The following is a 19696-nucleotide window of genomic DNA, read 5'->3' as shown; positions in this document are numbered from 1 at the left end:
AAATTTTATCCTAGAATATCCTTGGAAATTTTCAATATTTTTTTTTGAAAAAAATATATGTCAAGGACTAATATGTATCGAATTTCGTCCTTCTAACTTACATTTTTATAAAAAAATATTTTAAACAAAAAAATTACTAATCGATTTTTAAAAAGTTGATATCGTTGTAAACTCCATCAAACCTTCTTTCTTCTGATATGCGTATTTGTATACTTATTTGAGAAAAACACTTAAAATTAAAAAAAAAAAATACAAAAAAATTACTAACCGATTTTTTAAAATTTGGTTTCATTGTAAAGGCGAGTAAATACCCTTTCTTCTGGTATGCATGAAACAACACTTAAAAAAAAATACATTTTTTTTATAAAAAGGATATTAAAAAAAATACCAACCGATTTTTAAAAAATTGGTATCCTTGAAAAGGACACCAGAAAACTTATATATTCTTAATTCTAAAAATTTCTATTAATGTGCACAAAGAAAAAAAAAATTATTATTAATTATTACCCCCTAGGTAAAATGCTGGCTACGCCCTTGAAGTATTTAAACCGTACATCATACGGTCCGTCTGTTCTTTTAGAGCGCATACATGGGTCCAAAATAACGATAACGATAAAATAAGAATAACGGGAAGTGTAAACGTTTTTTTATCTGAAACTAATAAAGTTAGAAGGACCAAATTCGACGATGTGGTAGTTAACATATTACTCCTTGACATATAGTTTTTTCAAAAATAAATATTGGAAATTTCCCAGGATATTCATGGATAAAGTTTTAAAAGGACATTTTCAATACTTATTCGTCCTGGTGCACCCAATTTTTTTTTGCTATTCTACCGAATTTTTCCTTTTAATTGATACCCATAGTTTTATTCTACAATGCATCAAATCTTTTGAATAATTTTTTTATTCATTCAAATTCTAGAAATTTCAAAATCCTTTTAAAAAAAATCCGGACGTCAGAGAGAAAAACTAAAAACGCAGTTTTACTATATTTGGCCGCCAGTTTTGTGAATATATTGATTTTATCTGCGTAAAATTGACTGTCGCACGGTGTTATAGTTGTTGGAAATAAATGCGCGAGATGCTATTAATGTTTTGCATAAAAAAAATACAGGCGCTGCCATCAAAGCCATCGACGTGGAATGTCAGTTGTGTGAAAGTTAGTTAACAAGTGGGCGTGGCGCATGGCTACAACCAATTGGAATTCGCTGCTCTTAACATTATTCCGCTTAGTTCGTGAAGTATGCGAGAAACCCTTTCCCATGCCGCCCTCTGTAAAAACTTTCACTGCAGCTACGCTGATAAAATTGTATTTGCTTGTTGCTGCATAATGCTCCTCAGTTTCATTTAGAAATTGTATTTATTTTGTTGGTATCGAAGAAAAGTTTAATTGATTTTGCAAACATGTTGCGTGCTCGGGCATAAAATTATTATTTGAACAGAATACTTATAGTGTGTGTGCGTGTGTGTGTGTGTGTGTGTCTGTATGTATTGCGGGTGGTGAAGGCGTATGTGTTTGTGTATGTAGTCACACTTGCAGGGATTTAAAGCCAAGCTATAAACTAGTTGCATACTTGTCGAAAACTTTAGTTGAATTTTAATTGCACTCCAGCTGCTTGTTTGCTTGATTGTTAACTGAAATGAATGAATGGGACTGCCCCCTGGCGCTGTTGTTGTTGCTGCTGTTGTTGGCAGCGGCTGCTGCTGCTAAGCTACACTGATAGCCCAACAATTTGTTGCCTGGCGGATGGGTTAAGTCCCAGCTGCAGCTGTACAGAGATACTCAAACTGACCTCAATTATTCTCCCCGACACCCCGTCTGCTTGCAACTGCTTCTGTGACTTTTACGTATCTGATACTACGGCAACACGAATGTAATTTAGTCCAAATGTTTGCTCAACGTCCATTGTTCTTTTGTTATAATTATTGTAATACATATATACTCGTAGATATCTCATTTTGGGCATAATTCTATGAAATAATCGGCCAATTTCAGGTTAACTTTGCTTATATGTACATATATGTCAATACTTGGTCTCTCGGAAGCCATAAATAATCAATACAAGTTACATAAATGAGTCAGTAAATTTTGTCCCAATATTATCAACGCTCTTATCCCAGTTGCCAGCAATTCCTGCTAAATAATCAAATTTGTACACAACAACTCTCAAGTAATTGCTATTTCCTTGTAACGAACCATTGGTATGATTAATTTTGCACTAATAACTTAAATTATACGTTAGTGTGAAAACGGTATAAAGCTAGATGTTGATGTTCCTATTAATTAAAACGAACGATGTAACTTTAATTTACATTGTGCTAAGTTCAATATTTCAAAAATATTTGTAAGCAAAAAAGCAAAGAATTCCTCCAGTTTAGCTTATTTAGTTTATAAAAAAACTTTTGACAGTTCGCACAACCGTCTCACTGTGGCATGGAAGATATCAAAGATCTAACCTAAAAAAAAACGCATTATTAACAAAGGTTATTCACCAGTCTAGATATAACTTTAATGCATATGCATGGGTTGTTGCGCGCCAAATCTCACACCCTTTGGCTTTTGCGTCACAGATGTTTTTTATAATTTTTTATGTTTTAGAAACAGTTGGGAGATGCCTTTTCGATTTTTGAAAACAAATGTTTTAATGCCCATACTTTTGCGAACAATGCTCCGATTGGGGCCGTTTTTTCTGAAATTTTCGTTTTTCACAACACTTGGAATTTAAAATCGAAACAAATTTTTTCTATAAAATGTTCAAAATTTTAATCTTAAATGTCGATTTTCAAAAAAACAACTACTGATCGATTTACTTGAAATTTTTATTTTTTAATCGGTCACTAAGCCCACAACTTTTAAGCCTAGTCCGATAACGGGATAACAATAGGGAAGATTAAAATAAAATAAAGTGCATAGAGTATTTAAGTAATATAAATTTTTGTAAAGCCAACGTAGTGCCTTTAATAGTAAGTTTAATGTACCAACCCTTCTTTTTTGCAACAGTAGAGGGCGCTATAGTCAGAAATTTTTTGAGGTAAAATTGTTGGAACGCGAAACTACTTTTAGTGTGTTACAAAAAAAAATTTGTCAAAAATTCAGTTTTTAGCGTATTATATTTAAACTTAATAGTTTTGTTTACTACTATATGTACAAAAAACAGAAATCATTTTTGGTAATGTGTCTTATGGAAAAGTTCTTTGTGCTATCAAAAACTTTTGAGATGTTTTTATTGGAATTCACCAAATTGCAAAAGTTTAGTAAAGTAAAATAAAAAAAGTTTAACAGTAGCTCATTTTATATTTACTATTTTGTTACGTTTTGAAGTGCTTAAATAGCATCTGTGAAGAAGTTTTAGTTTCTGCCAGAACTGTAAAAATTACAAGCATTTTTAAGCCATATTTCTTAAGTTTCAGAAAAAGTTACAAAGAGCTATGTTTTTGTATTGCCAAAATTGCAAAAAATGAAAGTATTAAACTCTTTTTTAATACTATAAAAAATGAACCTAGATTTGATGTAGTGTATGACAAAAAACTGGAAGTAATAACAGTTTTTTTTTTTGGCCGAAGCTTTAAATTTTTACAAACTTTGACCAAATTAAATACATATATAAATAAAAAGTAGGTACATTTTTATCTTGCATTTTGATACCTCGTTAAGATACCTAACAACTAGTAGGAAAAGATTTAAAATTTTCTGCCGGAAATTGCAAATTAAGTATTTTTTTAAAACATCTAAATTTTTTAATTTTACAAAGACCAAAAATATTAACTAATATATAACAACCTCGTGTCATAAAACAAAAAAAAAACTCAAAAGGAAATTACGGGGATTGATAGAAGTCTTATTGATAATTTTGACATAATATTAAGAGTTTTATCCTGCTGAATCCCGGTTAATGCTAGAACGTTTGCTGAGCTGCTAAATATTACTAGAAACGATATATGTATGTAATTCAACATGGCCGTATTATATGCCAAGTGCGGTTCATAAGGTTTTAGTAGTTACACGGGTGTGATGGTTTGGAACACTTAGACTTGTCAATAGGTTACAAGAAATTAAAACCGTTTTAAGAATTTAATTTTTTATTATCATGTCACTCTACTGTGTTTGCCCGAAGAAGTCAGTCATAAAAATATAAGGAATTTGCGATTTTCCCATACAAGAAAAAGGACGAGGGATTTAATGGCTCATTTGTTATTAATGCGGGATCCGGAACTATCATTACTTAGGTCTACAAAAAAAATATCAATTTGTAGAAATTGAGATATACATTTACAAAAAAACATAATAGATACATTTGAAATCTTATTTATTAAGCAAATTTACAAAAAATTTTAGTTATGATCCTTTTTACAGAAAATATTAAATTATAAATTTTTTTCAATAATTTCCTGATGAAACAAAATTTGCCAAGAGTTAAAAAGTTTATCTTTAGAAAATATTATTAGTTTTTAGTACATTCTGATCACAAATGTAGCTAAAATTTAGTTTGTGAGATAAAGGATATATGTGAGGTAGTCATGTCCTTGCACCTAACGACACGAAATTTGCCACAAAGCTTAAGCACATAATTTCACAGACAGCTACTAATTTTAGCTTTATTCTGTTTACAATTGTGGCTAAAATTAAACTTTAAAATTAAGGATGTATAGGACGTAGTTATGTCCTTCACCCGATTCTGCCAACATTTCGAATCTTAATCTTTCTTAATTTACATATTCTGAACCAGCACACCAAGTCTCATTTTTCTGCGATAACTCGCCTAATTTCGCCGATTCACTGTGTGGGGCACTGTGCGTCGGCGCTGTCCTTGTTTAAATATATTCTTTAATATTTGAAATTATTTTTAATATCAGAGAATAAATTGTTTTCAAAATCTGCGTTGTCGCAGTTAGCTCATAAGTATGTGGTGGATATGTATATGTATACATGTATTTTTATTTAAAAATTAAACATTTAAACTGGATGCACTCAGATGCATACTTAAGAATTTATACATAAATTTAACCAGATTTACAATGTATGCATTTCGCATGCTTTGCATGAGTAAACTTTTCATATTTTATTCAAATACTAAATGCAATATTTACATACCGAAAATAACTAATTTTTGTTAAAGTGTGTGTCATATTAAATTTGCTGATTTAATGTAGTGTTTGATTTGCATATTTGTTTTCATAATGAAGTACTTAGTTGCTTATCCGATTGACATTCATTTGACAATCACTGCATAATAGGTTTTGTAGTGCATCTGTTTCTAATATTCAACTGTATATGATTGTGTACTACACGCCAAAAAATTAGGATGGACGCTAATTTCATTCTGAGTAATACTTGACATTTTCCTGCGGGAAGACGATTTCGCAAATAACTTTATTGGAAAAATAGCCCAGTTAATCTGCTACAATTTTTCGGTGTACCTCGAAATATTCCCAAATGAATACATATATGATACGCTGCCTTGAACTGAAAATTATGCTAATTAAAAAAAAAAAAACAAAAGGTGCTATCCCTCAATTTTCTACGCTGCGACTAATCACTTCCGCGTTATCGATTGTTTCCGTTTTCATATTAATAAAAGGCGGTGATGCATGGCGTATGAGTAACCAAATTTCCTGCTCCTATTTCATAAAAAAAATGAATTGCTTGCATTTCATCCATATACATTTGTGAAAGTATTTAGGAGGAACACCTCTCCTTTCGATTCGATTTCAAATCTCAGACTCCAATTAAACAAATTGCACTATAAAGCTTGGTTGAAAGTAATAATTGCAAACAGTTATAGATGAAATCATGTTTTAAAAAAGATGATTCACTTTCCTCCAAGTTCTTCAATTTGACGTTTTAAAAGGAAATATCCGCTGTCCATCCTGCGTTGCGAAGCGAATTCGAGCACAATGTTTTATCACCAGTTCCCGCTTTGATGAACTAGTTCGGCGCAATCAACTATAATAAAAAAAACAAGAAAAGGTTTCCTAAATGCTATTTGGCTACGTTTCAATTGTACCTAAAGTGGAGTGCTTGTACCGTGTATATTTTTAAATTAATAATGGGCTGAAAAAAGTACATTTGTACCCAACTTTCCATCGCTAATCAAACAGCTAACTCTATGTGAACTAAAAAAAGCAGTTGCTTTTTAAAATATTAAATTGTCACCATTGAATTTCCATCTGAGCTTCACTCTTCTAAACGAATTGCTGAATTCAATTTTTTTTTTGTGTAAACAGCGGCGTTTACATGGGTGGGCAGAGTTGATTCCAGGTGGCGCGCCGCAGAATTATATGTATATACATATGCATTAATCCGTACAATATGTTGATGTATGTAAATCTCTTGAGGGCGAAAAAATATTAAAATTTTAAGTACATATTTACATAGAAGACTTCGACTCCGAACGGTGATAGTATTTTTATGAAAAGCTGTTTTTCATGGCAGAAATACACTCGGAGGTTTGTTTGCCACTGCCTGCCGAGGGACGACCGCTGTTAAGAAAAAACCGTTTTTTTTCTAAATTTTTGCGATGTTACTTTGACCAGGGCACAGGGTATAGCATACATTGAAATTTTTTAGTTTTAAATACCCTTTAATCACAATTTCCTAACAAAAATGTAGATTATTGTTGCTATATAATAATCGGCGCTTTTTACGTCAACAATTCAAATTAATTTCTGTAAAAGATAAAAAGTGCTTGCTTGCTTTCATTTTCACACAAAGCAATTAATTAACGAAACTTTCGCTATTGTATAGTATGCATATCAAATAAAAGGAAAAAGTAAAAAAAAAAAATTCTTTTCAGTAAGCATAAAAAGCATAACTTTATACTTGTAAAACAGCGCTAAAAATAGTTAAGGCTATTTAAAATGGCTTGTAAAGCTAGCAGTTGTTTTTTCGTTTATTTTTCGGCATCAACAATTCACTAATGGAAAAGTTTAAAATTAAAATTCAAAATTCTACCTTTAGTTGTATGAAAAGTTCAATTTTACTCTGATTTGTTGGCTGTCAACTAATTATGCTAAAAGCTAAGTGCGTATGTATGTACTTATGTACAATATGTAGTGCACGAAAAAATTGCAAAATTTTAAAATTGGGGTATTCACATCGGTGTCATAAGTGTCGTATTGTTGTATGTAGTAAACTTTAAACGCCTAAAAAATATATTAAAGAGGTTCGAAAAGTACCATCAAAGTCATATTATGAAATTTTGCAGTATTAAAAAATAGTTGATTGGCGTTTCACGTACTTTAAACATTTATTTAAGCTTTTAAAGCTTACGACATACAACAATACGACCCTTACGACGCCGTTGTGAATCCCTCAAATATGTAGTTTACTCTACTGCATGTACTAAATATATTTGTGTAATATGTAGGATGTATTTTTTGGAAAACTAGCTATCTTTTGATGGGTTGGTTTTAAACATTTAGCATTCAGAAAGTTTTTGTTGTATCACATTCAACATAATTAAACAGCAAGGCACAATTCTGAAAATTGTACTGCTATTTCCGTAATTTCTGGGAGCTTTGGAACTGATTGACCTTCTTCAAACACACTTAAAATTTCTCACCTTTAGTGCACACTCATTTCGAAGTGATATTGTTTGCCACTCGTGTTTATTTATTTATTTTTAAGAATTTTTAATTAAAACACAGTTCATTCTCTAACAAAACTCATATAAACTCAAGTTTGAAACGTTATAGAAAACTAATTTCAAACTTCTTTCGCAGAATTATTCGTTTTTTATACCCGAGCGCACTTGTGCACAAGGGTATTATAACTTTGTTCACATAACGGTTGTTTGTAACAGGCAAAACGAATCGAGATAGATAGAGACAAATGTATACATAAATGATCAGAATGAAAAGAGAAATCGATTAAGCGGTGACTGTCTGTCCGTCCGTCTGGGCACACGATAACTCGAGTAAAAATTGAGATATCTTAACGAAACTTGGTATGTGCACTTTTTTCGGGCGTAGGACGGACGGTATTGAAAATGGGCAAAATCGGACAATAACCACGCCTACCTCCCATATAACGGTAATTTTCAGAAATACGAAAACTGCGATATTTTAGTAACTACTGAAGATTATTCACTCAAAATTGATATTTACAATAAGTTTTAGACGAAAAATACGAATATTATAAATTTTTGGAAAATGGGCGTAGCCACGCCCACTTATGGTTACATGTGTATATCTTGGTAACCGCTGCACCGATGTTTTCCACACTCGGCACAGTTGTTAACCTTGGTATAACATACGAAATGGCCGAAAATTTTTAAAATCGGACAAAAACCACGCCCACATCCCATATAACGCTAATTTAAAAAAATCTTCGATACATCAGTAATTATTGAAGCTAATTTATTCAAAATTGATGCTAGCAACAATTCTATAGCAAGAAATACGTTTAGGATAAAATTTTGAAAAATGGGCGTGGCACCGCCTACTTATGATCACATATATGTATCTCGGTAACCGTTCTTTTTTTACCAAACACGGTGTGGTTATTGTGCTTGCCACATAGAAGCAAAACGTTGAAAATTATTGAAATCGAACTAAAATTACGGCCGCTTTTCATATAACAGTAAATTTCAGAAATGCTTGAAACTTCAGTATTTCGAAATTTAAGGACGCTAATTTACTCAAAATGGATACATCCCGGCTTACCATGTAGCGGTAGCTTTCGGAAAGGTGAAAAACATATACAGTGCCGGACAAAAGTATTGACACAGAGAATTTTTCGCAATATCTGAAAAGTTTTTTATTATAATTTATTTTCGATAATTTTTTATAAATATATAGTTCGTCCTACAACAAAAAACATAAAAACTACATCTCTAAATTTTGTACAAAACTCAGGAAAATTCAATAAATTTGCATACTTATTTGCAACTTTCTATTCAGATTTTTTAGAAAAATTCTAAGTGTGCAGTTTTATAGCTCAACTAATTTTAGTATAACGAATCTAATCTAATCGAACGGTTCAAGCAAATCGATTCGATTTTAATTTATTTTTGCCACTATGATGGATCCGCTGTGTTGAATTTTTTAAATCTGGTCCCACACTCAAAATCATAAAACCCCAAAAAAAACATAAAAAACCGCTTCCCTTCGAACACTATTTTGCAGAACAAAACTCAGTGCAATGGACCAAATATTTTAATTAGTATAAGCAAACGAAAGTTATACTTAACAAATGCTGACTTTGCCACCTTTTTATGGACAACAACTTTGTTACCTCGGTCTTCGTGCGCTTTCTGGCTGTACCACTGTGCGCCATATTGAATTTTTCAAAAGGCCACACTGCTTTAAATGGGGGCCATATGGACGATAATTTTAAGACTTTAATATTACTAATCCGGCGCATAGAATTTTGGTTTTAGTACTGTTGCGTTTGACGTGGAACGCCCCATATACTATAGATAGAACCTAGTCTATTTTCACAGCAATATACTAGGCTAGACATTATTCGATATTTCGGTTGCGGGTGAAGAGCATAATTTGATTTTTTTTCGCGAGCAAACCTATTGTAACGTCGAACCTACACATTCGCTTTTAAAACTTTCAGTATACCGTTCTTTGCAAAATGATAGATCCATTAGAAAAATCGTTGAAACAAATGTAAAAAGGAAGATGTGATGTGGCATAGGGTTGTACATATAGGGTATAGAAATTTTGACGTATAAATGGATTCCAGATTCGGATATCCGAACGGTTATTCCGTATACCGCTGTACCTTGTGAATTTCACAATGTGGTAGCACTGAGAGTCGAGTCGTATCGACGTTGGCATAGCATTGCCTAAATTAAAAAAAAAAATATATATATGTATATATATATACGATCAAATCAATTAAAATGAAGCTTTAATAATACATTAATACATACAACTGTGCAATAAAGACAAGATTTAATCTTTACAAATATTGTGAACTCCTTTTTAAGATATGTACTAGCTCTTTTTTACAGTGACTTAAACATAATGCTTTCTTGGTGTATAAATACATTGCTTTCAACAAAAAAGCGTTCTGTTTAAGTCATTGGAAGAAAGCTACATATCTCAAAAACGAGTTCACAATATTTTAAAAGATAGTAACAGATATTTTATTTTTCTTGCTCTTTCAATCGGTTGTATCTGGCAGATGCACATAGATGTATCTTCATACATGACAGAGTTTTCAAAAGTTCTTGAATTTTTATCATCAAAAGTATATATGTACATATTTACAACTTTAAACCGTGATATACATACATACAAATTCACAAATGTATTAACAATTACTTAAAGCTTTGGCTCTGTGAAGTACCTTTGCCCTCAACTAGTGCACTCGTTTCAGTTGATATTTAAATTCATTTTTTTGCGCTACTATTGCTTTGCTCCTCACCCGTTGAGTGACAATTATTAACGCTCCAAATGCGAGTGGCAATATAGTGTTGACATATGTGTTGCGTTTAGCAAGCGAGTAAGACTTTATAGGATATTCGTGCAGATGACTGTGTCTAATACAAACGTAATTCGTTAGTTTGCTGGCAAAAATATCAACACTCTCACACAGCTACTCACACATCAGCACTAGACTTTATCAACTGGCATCCATTTACACGATGCTCTGTGAATTTTCCGCTAATTTTGTTGCTGCACTCGTCATTTGTTGCATGCGACATATGCTCACGCGCGCATATCGTTTGACGCTGACGAAATGCTGCAAGTGCATCTGCTAAATTTATTCGCATCAAAGGGTAAGCAAACATACATATGTATGTATGTATGCACACTAGGGTGTTCCAGAACATAAGGAGAGGAGTGAGTTTTTTTTCCTGAGACATTCGATATTCATACCCGCTAAATGTTTTCGTTTTGACCTAAATAACATATGTATGTACCTATATACAAAGTTTTATTGCTATAGGATCGCGATAACCCGTAACGATTTGAAGCTGAAGCTGCTAAAAAATCATCTTGAAGGATGAGGCACATTTTCACCTAATCGTAGAGGTTAACAAGAAAAACTGCCGCGCTTGGGGTACTGAGAATCCAATGTCATTCAAGAAAAAGCTATGCTTCCACAACGTGTCACTGTTTTGTGTAGTTTTTGCGCTAGCTGTTACAATGAACGTTATCTTGACATGATAACAAACTTTTTATGACCCGAATTAGACGGCATGGTCTTGGGCTAGATTTGGTTTGATGGAGTGCAATAAGGCCCGCGGTAATAACGCCCATGGACTTTATTTCCTAAAAACAAGAGAAATAAAGTCCGCGGGCGTTATTGGCTTTTTGAAAAAGAAATTAAACCCGCGGGCTTTATTGCCTTTTGCCGGTGAGCATTATTTTCCATGGGCTTTATTTATCTTTTTGGGGAAATAAAGCCAATGGGCGTTATACCCGCGGGCCTTATTGCACTCCACCATTTGGTTTCATTAGGACGGTGTAATTCGCCACACATCGCTTGATATATTGGCCTTATTGCGAACGAAGTTCCAGAATGCACTGTCTCACGAAATAACGAGATCTTACGATTTGGCACCATGGAGTTCTTTCTCTGGAACTACGTCTAAAATCTGGTCTATGCCAATAAGACTGAGATTATTCTAGAGCTAAAGAACGAAATTATACGCGTTCAAAGAGTTTTGGAAAATTTTGATGTGCGCATTCTGTGTTGCCAGAGGAGTCATGGTGGACATTTAACGGATATTGTGGTTTTATACATGTATTAATGCCATAGACTAAGGATCATGATGAAATAAAAGAAAACCATTTTCAAAGAACTTTTTTCAAGTCTACGGTGTTAGTCCTACGCATACGAGTTATCTAACTTCAATTGTAACTCGCGGCTTGTGTCACAACCATGACGCTTTCAGAAGATACTATTTAACAGAATCGTACTACAGGGAGGGGCCTATTTGCTGTAACGGAGACCAGAAAGTAAACGCTCTTGTAGTAAATTGTTCCCGAGCGGTTCAGTTCTGTGGCTCTTATTAACTTCTGCAACATCAGATTAAAGAAATCATACGAAAGGGTCCCCTTGTCTGAAACCTTGTTTGGTATAGACCTGTTCGGAGAGGTCCTTTCTAATTCTCACGCTGCTGGTGGTATTGCTTAACGTCATTTTACATAGCCGTACTAATTTCACGGGGTACCAAATTCAGACATCGTGGCGTATAGGCAACTCCTTTTAGTAAAGTCGAAAGCGGCTTTAAAGTCGAAAAATACATGGCGACTGTCGATCCATTCTTACGGCTCTTTTCCAAGATTTGGCTTATTGTGAATACCTGGTCTATGGTGGATTTACCAGTTCTAAAACCCGCACTGATAAGGCCCAATCAGTTCATAGACGGTGGGCTTCAGTCTGTCACACAATACGCTCGATAAGACCTTGTTACCTATGCTTAGAAGGTTGATCCCGCGGTAGTTGGCGCGTATGGCAGGGTCGCCTTTCTTGTGGAGTGCGCAGAGCACACTTAAATTTCAGTCGTCATGTATGTGTTCGCCTGACCATATTCTGCAAAGGAGTTGATGCATGCACCGTACTTCGTTGCTATTCGTACGTCGTCATAGTCCGGTGCTGGAACATCGACTCCTTCTTCATCGATTGGGGGCTCGGGTTCGTCTTCTCCACTAATTTCAGTGCTGCTACCATTCAGTAGGATGCAAAAATGTTCCCTCTATAATTTAAGTACGTTCTGCACATCGGTCTATAGGTCGCCGTTGTTGTTCTAACAGGATTTCGCCCTGGTATTGAAACCTTTCGCAAGCCGCCTAACTCTGGTAAAATTTTTGGGCGTTTTTTCTGTCGGCCAGCATTTCAAGCTCTTCGTACTCACGTATTTCGCCTCTACGCTCGCTTCCCTCTTCAGCAGTTCTCTATAACGGTCACACATTGGTCGCACAGCGTGGCCCTATAGGCGGTATTTTTTTTCTCTGTACTCCTCGGCGTACCACTTGTTTTTTTCGGGCTCGCTGAAATCCTACTACTTCCTCGGCGGCAGTACTTAATGAGCGGGAAATATGGTTCCACTGGTCGCATGTGCCGGCTTGTTGAAAAGTGCTCTCTAAGAGCAGGTGTGAGAGTCGAGCAGCGAATGCATTGACCGTCTGTTGTGTTCTTTACATTTTTGGCGCAAATTTTTTGCTGCACCGAGGCGCGTGTGTAACTTGGCTGCATCAAGATAGTGGCCCGAGTCGATTTTTGGGCCTCGTGGTATACGCTCATCTAAAATGCTGGAATCGTGCCTTCCGTTTATCACAACCTGATCGATTTGGAGTCTCGTTTTTCGATCCGGAGACAACCACGTGGGTTGATGGATCTTTTTATGCTTCAATCTAGTATTTAAATCGATCAGTCTCAGTCCGCTGTGGTTCCAAATATCATGGCGAGTGCAAAACAAAACCCTTACTACTCTTAAGTGTCTCATGTCTCTAATCCTTGTTTTAACTTTACTAAAGTAAGTAGGAAGTTATTTTGAATTTTGAGCTGTGACGTCATTGCAGGGGTCCATCGATATATGTTATCTAGGTCAAAAGGAAACAATTTTGAGGGTATGCGCATCGAATTTCTCACAAAAACTTCTGGGGCATCCTAATATACATAAATACTCGTATATGTATGACTACATTAGTTCATTTGCGGAACTCACATTTTGCTTATATAAATACATATATGTGTGCATTTGGGTACGTTTCCATTGAATTCCTGTGAACCTCATACATTTACGAGTTCATTTGCTGGCGCTATCCGTCAACTTTCACTGAATATTTGATGCTGCTGTTCTTATTTTCCATTAAACCGATTTTCTATGAAATGCACTGACACATAAGTAGATGCAACCCTACGTACATATGTTTGAAGTACATCTCGTTTGCAATTTACTTAGTACATATGTACACATGTATGTGTGTTCGCACTTTAGCTGATGTTACTCGAATGCATTCACACGAAATTTGGCACATGCACAGTTCATTTTGCTAAATGAACAAAAACAAAAATAACACACAAAAGCAAAATAATTCCACATATTCGACTGCGTTTCCATTACAAAATTTTAAAGAAAAAAGTTTACTAAAATTATTGAAGGGGAAAATAAGAAAATCATCTAAAGCCTAGTGACCTACTTGCTACTTACTACTTACATAGTACACGTGAACATAATTTTATTTCGTGTTACCCCCCAATTCAGTGCACTTAGCAAATAATCAACCTTGACTATTTGTCGATAAATTTGCGCCTATTTAAAACAATGTTTCTAAGATTTGTCTGTATTTGGTAAATTTGTTGTGCGTTTTTAAAGCGCACAAAATTAAATTTTCGCAGCATAGCTTAGGCGCAAAGGTTGACAATTTTTCAAGTGCTCAGGGGGTTAGTTTGAACTTAGTACTTATGCTATGAATATTGTACTACCAAGTGATTTGAAACTCGGCAGTCAAACTATTTTAGCCTTCGTAGTTTCGCTCCATATCATACTTTTTTTGAAGTGAAACGGAAATATAGCAACGGAAATGATGGAACGGAAACTGATTACGTTGACAGGGTTTTCGATTAAAAAAAATCTATACGTAGTAAATCGAGTAGAACGTTCAGCACCTCCGTTGGTCATCACCTCATTGCACCCATTGCACCAAGACTTCTGAATCCCGCTAAGTTATTAGCTCCGTAATCCTAAGCTTGGTGGATAATCCACCGTATCAGAACTCCTTATGAAAGTATGCTTCGGATTATAGTCGTGTACATACTGTATGCAATCTTTAGCTTGTTGCCAAACATTCTTTTGGTTACATAGAGGGCAACCGAGCAGTTCCTTGCTTATTCTTCGATGTTTAACCTCCAATTATGTTTGCGATCCAGAAAAACTGCCTTTGTGGCAAATCCAGTTCTATACTTTTGAATATAGGCTTCGTAAAATCAGTTCATTTTGCCTTATTTGTAAAAAGCATCAGGTCAGTTTTCTCTCCGGAAGAATCTACCTTTTTAGAGCGTCCTCCATAATTTCGCTTCAACCGAAAGAAATAGACTCGATACCAGCATGCCTACAGGGTCTTTTGTTGAAGACCACCAGCCATAGTAGCGGTGAAAACACTTCTCCTTGCGGGTTGACACTCATTGCGTAAACAAACTTGCCGTATTTCTACTCTGCATTACTCTGATCCTTAACATGGAAGTGATCCACTATTGGATGTGCCTTATATATAGAATCTATACTTGCGGCGTCTGTGGCCGGGTGGTTAGAGGGGCGAACTACCACTCCGAAAGACTTGGGTTCGCACCATGGTCCGAGCAACTTCTAAATTAGATTTTTTTTCTAACAGCAGTCATCCCTCGACAGGCAATAGCAATCTTCCGAGTGTATTTCTGCCATGAAAAAGCTGTTAATAAAATCCATTTGCCGTTCGGAGGAGGCTTAAAACTGTAGGTCCCTCCACTTGTGTAAGAACATGAAGACGCAGACGAGAAGCTCGGCCAAACACTTATCAAAGACGGAAACACGAAACCCTAACCCTAATTGTATCTTTTCTATCTCTATAAGCTAGTTAAAGGGGTCCGTTCGAAAATAATAATGGTTTGTTTAGAGTAGCGACCCTAATTCGTCGAACGTAAGCCCTCACAAATATGTATTCAGGAGGATGTTCAATTACTCCCTAACTAAATCAGTCTATAAACCAACAATCTCTTAATATGAATATGTTGGTTGAGAGTGTTCCTCGGCAAGGATTCTGCTTTCTCTGACTGATTATTTGGTATTGGTATCATCGCTTTACTTGATATCTCCAACATATGTCATTTGGCCAACTCCCGGAGTAATTTTGGAACCCCTTAGTAAGCTACGGCTTACAAACCAAACAGGGACTCTGCAGGGATTTATGCAGAGGTGGCACCTTTATGGTAGCCTTTGGCTGATAGAGCATATCTCCCTGATTGGAGTCTTCAATAAATTCTTGGTAAAAGGGCCATAGCTTGTGCCACGGCTTCAACTGCCTGTTCACACATCTTTCTCTCTCTCTCTCTCTCTCTATCTCTCTCTCTCTCTCTCTTGCTCTCTCTCATATAACGCCTATGCAGTGCGCCTTTAAACCGTATAGGCTCGTTGAGCTCGACAAATATCTCGCAACAAAAGGGACCCCTACCTCGTCTAACTCATTCTCAACACTAAATCTGGTCTCCCTCTCTCCCTAAGCTTAACAACCAATATTGTAATAATTTCTTTAAATACTTTGGAGCTTGGATTTTTTCTCGATTTTTTAAATTTTTTTAGTTTGACATCAGAATTTCATATTAACTATGTATTTGTTTTATGATCCACCTTTTTCCCATGGCTACTACGAGTTAACGCTAAACAAATTCATACCATTGAGGTCAAAGGTGACTTTATATATGATAGTAGTATCGAAAAAATAGCTGAACGTAAAACTATCTGTAAACTATCGATTTAAAATTTAGTCAAACTTTCAAACATTAATTTCCCTTTCAGCAGCTTAATAATTTGAACGTATAAAACTACACAAATACTAATAGTGACCTAATTACGCTGCAGCCTCTATTCCAGAGATGTCATATCCTTGGAATTTTACAAAGCATTGACACATTCAGGAAAGTTTTGCACTAAATTTGAGTGCGATATGTAACATGCCACATTCACTTGAGCAAAGTAAAGCATAAAAGTTAGGAAATGGTAATTGTGTGTCCGCTGCTCCGATTATATTCAAACACATCTAACGCAATAGCTAGTAGCACCTAAAAGGTCATGGCATGCCGTTCAAAATAAAGACTACTGACCTCAATTGGCAATTAACATTTTGACTAAAGTTCGCCCATCCGAACGGCGGATGTCCGTGCTGTGCTCGACGCTCATGCCTGTTCCTTTTCAAATTTATTTTAATGACTTTTTTCATTGGAATAACATATTCCTACATATGCCTACGGTGACCATCCGTACCTAGTTTGTTTCAAAGAACAGTCCCTTTTCTCATGATGCTGTTTTTTGACTTTATTTATTTCTCTTAAAATCTATTTTGTTCTTTATTTCAAAACTTGTCATTTGAAAGGACTTTTTTTTTAAACGATGTCAGACATTAATGCGTTTCATATATTACACCGTGCGACCAAAACAAAAAAATTTAAAACACACCATAGAAACGACCAAATATAGTAAAACTGCGTTTTTAGTTTTTCGATCTGGCGTCTGAACATTTTCAAAGGACTTTGAAATTTTAATAATATGATTAATTCAGAAAATTATTTAAAAAAAAATAAGTGCAATTTAAAATAACAATATTGATACCAAATTAGAGAAAAAATTCTGTTGAATTTAAAAACAAAAGTGCGCTTTTAATAAATTTTATCTTTTTAAGTTAATAAAGTTTGCAGGACGAAATTCGATAGTGACGTCATGTATATATTAGTTCTCAAATATTACATTTTTCAAAAATAAATATTAGAAATTTTCAAGGATATTTAAGGACAAAATTTGTAAAGGACATTTTCCATACCCATTCGTCCTTATGTACCAAAAAATTTATTCTGTTATAATTATTTTTTATGATACCATTATTGTTATATGATACAATTATTATTATACAACACCCTGAATTTTTCAAAAAAGTTTTTGAAATAATCATATTTTTTAAATTTCAAAGTCGTTAAAAAAAATCCTGACGTCAGAGAGAATGTACGCAGTTTTACTATAATTTACGCATAGTTTCGCCAATATATTAATTCTTTGTGTGTAAAATGTACTGTCACACGGTGTTACAGCCTAGTAGTTACAAATTAGTCATTTACTTTGTCGAAGCGAGTGCATTCACCATTCTTAGTAGAGCCGGAAAACTATCGATGGCGCTATCGATAGTATCGATGGTTTTTGAATATCGAAAATATCGATGGATTTGTAAGATTTATCGATAGTTTTTACTCATACATACATTATTGAGTAAGAGTAAAAACCGGCGGTACTACTACTACTTTATCTTTTCGTGTCGGAAAGGACATTTAACAAAGCGGGGCAAATAATTTCCGAGCAATGGTTGCCCAGGTTCAAAACTGTATCAATTCTAAAAAAATATGTCGGTTATGTGGACTATGCTATACAGATACACCATCGAACCAGATCATTGTTCCAGACAGTGAATGAAGAGAAAAAAGTCATTCAAATTTATTTCGTTGGCAACTCTGATGTCGTACATACTATGAAACGCCAGATAATTGGAAAATTGCAAGAACTTCGTCACGGACACAAAGCTTTGGTTCGGTTATTTAAAATGGCAATGGACGATTCTGACGATCACAAAACCATTATCAGAGCAGATAAATGTGCCATTGGAAGTCGTTAAGTGCGGAGTTGGTGAAAGTGTTGTACCAAAATAATCAAACAAAAAATTAATTTTGGGCGAGAAGAAGTTCGCCGGGTACGCTAGTATGAATATATACTTACATAATGAAAACTTGTGTATGCTGCAAAAAAAAAAGAAAACTGCGAACGACAATGTGGTTTTTAGGTTCCTCTTTTTTACTAGCGACTTTTGCAAGGCAAACCATTCACTATAATCAGTTTGCACAATTTTGCCTGTCATTGTCTGTATGATTTTTTCTCAAATTTTCACTCCGCAATGCTGTTGGTGTTCACTTGCGTGTGAAGCATTTTGGCTTTATTCCATTTTTTGTTTTATTTTAGGACATTTTACGCTATTTTATTCGCTTTTTCATTTGTTAATTTGTTGAAATGATTGATTACTTTAAAAGTTGTGTGCCGCAAAAAAATGCCTGTAATATCGAGAGTTCTGTTAGTTCTCTACGTTCGTTTGTTTGTGTAGTACTTACAATGTATGCATTCGTTTTCCGCACGTGAACCAACTGTGTGAATTCTCTCGCGGACGAAAGCGCTCAATTCAATTGACTTCAATTTCCATTTCGTTTTCCTGACTTTCGGATGGTGAAAATGTTGCATTGATTGAATATGAAATCCATGGAAAGTTAATGTTGCACAGTTTTGCGACGAGGTCGTGACGTATGTATGTAGGTATGTATGATTGTCTGTGTATTTCGAAGGCATTGAAACATACATCTTTTTATGTTGAGATAACTTTAGTGGGGTTTTAATGGTATTTAAAGTTTAATCGAGAATTTTAACTTTGGTGACTGTTTTGTTCTCCAACTTCAGGCATATGTATGCGTTTAGTTTTTGAAAAAGACAATACACTAACAGCTGAACACATATGTATGTATATTTGCTTATAGTTCTTGACATTATGGTACCTTAAAAGAGAGCTGCACCCTGTTTAATAGACCTTGGTTCAACCACACATATTTCGTTGATGTAACTAAACTCTTTTCTTAATGTAAGATTGTGACTAGATATTCAATCGTGGTCCCGCTTATCCCGAAATTAAATTTTTAAGGCTTGAGCCCAAATCAAATTTATTTTAAATAACGAAAAAAAATGAAATATCTGGCCTCTTCTGATTATGTTGTATTGTTTTGCTGTTCGTTTTCGTCAAAATAAAACATAAAAAAGATGAATATTTCATTATCGGGAGTATCGGGAAAGTATTTTGGTCCCATCCCGCCCGGAAAATTCTTACAGACCTTCCCGATACCGCCCATCCGGGCCATTTTGAAATCAGTAGCGTGGGTACCGCCGGTCCCGATATCCCGCGCCCATTTCTAATTGAGAATGAAGAAAGTGAACTTTAATTGTAGTAATCAAGCA

General features: G+C 34.8%; 1 protein-coding gene across 1 annotated transcript in view; it reads right to left on the bottom strand.

Moving 5' to 3' along the window:
* Nucleotides 1-4431: 4431 nt before the first annotated feature.
* LOC118738271 (protein timeless homolog) overlaps nucleotides 4432-19696 on the bottom strand; it is an 83926-nt gene continuing 68661 nt past the window's right edge. The window contains exon 6 of the mRNA XM_036469196.1: nucleotides 4432-4477. Coding sequence (XP_036325089.1) covers nucleotides 4432-4477 — 46 coding nt within the window. The remainder of the gene's footprint in view (nucleotides 4478-19696) is intronic.

The sequence above is a fragment of the Rhagoletis pomonella genome, unplaced genomic scaffold (assembly GCF_013731165.1).
Source record: "Rhagoletis pomonella isolate Grant_MI unplaced genomic scaffold, Rhpom_1.0 Rhpom_scaffold_00004, whole genome shotgun sequence".
NCBI lineage: Eukaryota > Metazoa > Arthropoda > Insecta > Diptera > Tephritidae > Rhagoletis > Rhagoletis pomonella.
This window is presented reverse-complemented; position numbering and strand designations above follow the sequence as displayed.